The 2,090-nt window shown below is 48.3% G+C and overlaps 1 protein-coding gene across 1 annotated transcript in view; it reads right to left on the reverse strand.

Annotated features, from left to right (window-relative positions):
* Positions 1-87: 87 nt before the first annotated feature.
* Positions 88-2,090, reverse strand: part of LOC119588541 (glutamine synthetase-like) — a 4,355-nt gene continuing 2,352 nt past the window's right edge. The window contains exons 2-3 of the mRNA XM_037937181.1: positions 1,498-1,663; positions 88-1,372 (exon numbers count right to left, since the gene is read on the reverse strand). Coding sequence (XP_037793109.1) covers positions 444-1,372; positions 1,498-1,654 — 1,086 coding nt within the window. The 5' untranslated portion in view covers positions 1,655-1,663 and the 3' untranslated portion in view covers positions 88-443. The remainder of the gene's footprint in view (positions 1,373-1,497; positions 1,664-2,090) is intronic.

Below are 2,090 nucleotides of genomic sequence, written 5' to 3' on the forward strand. Positions count from 1 at the left end.
TGCATACTAATCTATTATTTTTTCTACTTGCATTCCTTTCCATGTGATGGTTGAATTCTCGGGGAAAAGGATAAGAAAATGATCAGATATTTGTAAACTTTTTGTATTTGTCATAGTTTTGATTATCAAATAATATCATCTTATGACATAACTCATCTATCAGTTTAAAACATATTGATAAAAAATATGTAATACATATAACTTAAAACTACTACATAAATGAATGTTCATCTGTATAACGAAACGCCGTTTGTGAATGAAAAAAGATGAATGAAATTTACGTTCACAGATAACCTGAGTCATTCACAATAGATAAATAACTAGATACCTCTTTCCGAGACGAGATGTCACTGGCCCTTGAGTTACAGAATTCGCTTTGTACAAGGAGACGTAGTGGGTTTCCCAAGCTGCAAGGGAAAAAGGAGGCGAATGTGTTTTGAGAATTAACTCTCGTCGAGGCAGATGGTGCGGACGAGCCTCTCGGACACGACGTACGGGTCGGCGTTGGACGAGGGGCGGCGGTCCTCCAGGTAGCCCGTCTTCTCCTCGGCCACGCCCCTGGGGATGCGGATGGAGGCGCCCCTGTTGGCCACGCCGGCGGAGAAGTCGTGGATGGACGACGTCTCGTGGAGGCCCGTGAGGCGGCGCTCGTTGTCCTTGCCTCCGTGGGGGTCGTAGGCCCTGATGTGCTCCGAGTGGACCTTGCCGAGCTTCTCGATGGCCGTCTCAATGGCCGTGATGCCGTTTGGTTCACGCATGGCCGCCGTGGAGAAGTTGGTGTGCATGCCGGCGCCGTTCCAGTCGCCGGGGATGGGCTTTGGGTCTAAACTGACCGTGACACCAAAATCTTCAGCGACTCTGTGCAGGAGGTACCTCGCCATCCAGAGGTCGTCGCCCATCGTGATGCCTTCACAGGGACCCACCTGGAACTCCCACTGGGCGGGCATGACCTCCGCGTTGGTTCCTGAGATGTTGATGCCCGTGTAGAGGCAGGCTCTGTAGTGGGCCTCCACCACGTCGCGCCCATAAACCTTGCTGGCTCCTACGCCGCAGTAGTAGGGTCCCTGAGGCCCCGGGTAGCCGTTCTTGGGCCAACCCAGGGGGTGCATATCGAAATCAAGTAGCGTGTATTCCTGCTCCATGCCGAACCAGGGGTGCTGGTCAACTGCCTTCTGCATGACCTCTAGGCACTGCCATCGCCTGTTGGTGTCAGTGGGTTTCTTGTTGTACTTGTAGGTCTCACAGAGAACTAGTTTGTTGTCGCCCAGTCTGAAAGGATCTCTGTAGAGGGCCACCGGGTGCAGGTACACGTCGCTGTTGCTGCCTTCGGCCTGGCCAGTAGAAGACCCATCGAAGTTCCAAATGGGGAGCTCTGAAAAAAAGAAACGGACGGAATTGATCCAAATGCCAAAGTCAAAGCCAAAGCCTCTCGTCTGTCCATGCGGATGTAAACAACGCCATTCATTTATACCTTAAGAACTGCAAAACCACACTCACCACTAGGACTTTTGGGGATGAAGTTGAGGGTTCTGGTCTTGGAGCGCAGGTTCTCCCCGGTCCCGTCCACCCACACGTACATAGCTTGGCATTTATTGTCCGGGATATCAAGCTTCAGATAACGGTCCAACACCGTTTTGTTCGTAAGCTGTGCCATGTTGGAAGGCTCTGTGTGAAGAAAAAGAAAAAAAATGCCGTAAAGATATATATCTATGTTCTTAGGTACATATCTTAAAGTAATCAAGAGTCATACTCTACCATAAAGATCTATCCCCAAGTTATTAAAACTGTAGTTCATGAAACCCTCCAAATATTATATACAAGAGTTGAAATTCCCTCAATACTTACCCCTTAGGATAAGACGATCAAAGGTGTCTGTCTGTCAGTTCTACTTGGGAATTACAACTTGTTAGTCTTGAAATTAGACTGCCACCAAAAAGGTTGAGACGAAGAGCAGGAATGTAAACAATTGTAGAGGTTCTTCGAAACCTGTTCCGAACATGCAAGAATTGTGTCGAAGGGAGCGCACCAAAATACCCGGTCGTTTATTAAATGTTATAACAGTCTACGAGACGAACGCTAAAAATTGTTGA

Source organism: Penaeus monodon, chromosome 24 (assembly GCF_015228065.2).
Source record: "Penaeus monodon isolate SGIC_2016 chromosome 24, NSTDA_Pmon_1, whole genome shotgun sequence".
Lineage (NCBI taxonomy): Eukaryota > Metazoa > Arthropoda > Malacostraca > Decapoda > Penaeidae > Penaeus > Penaeus monodon.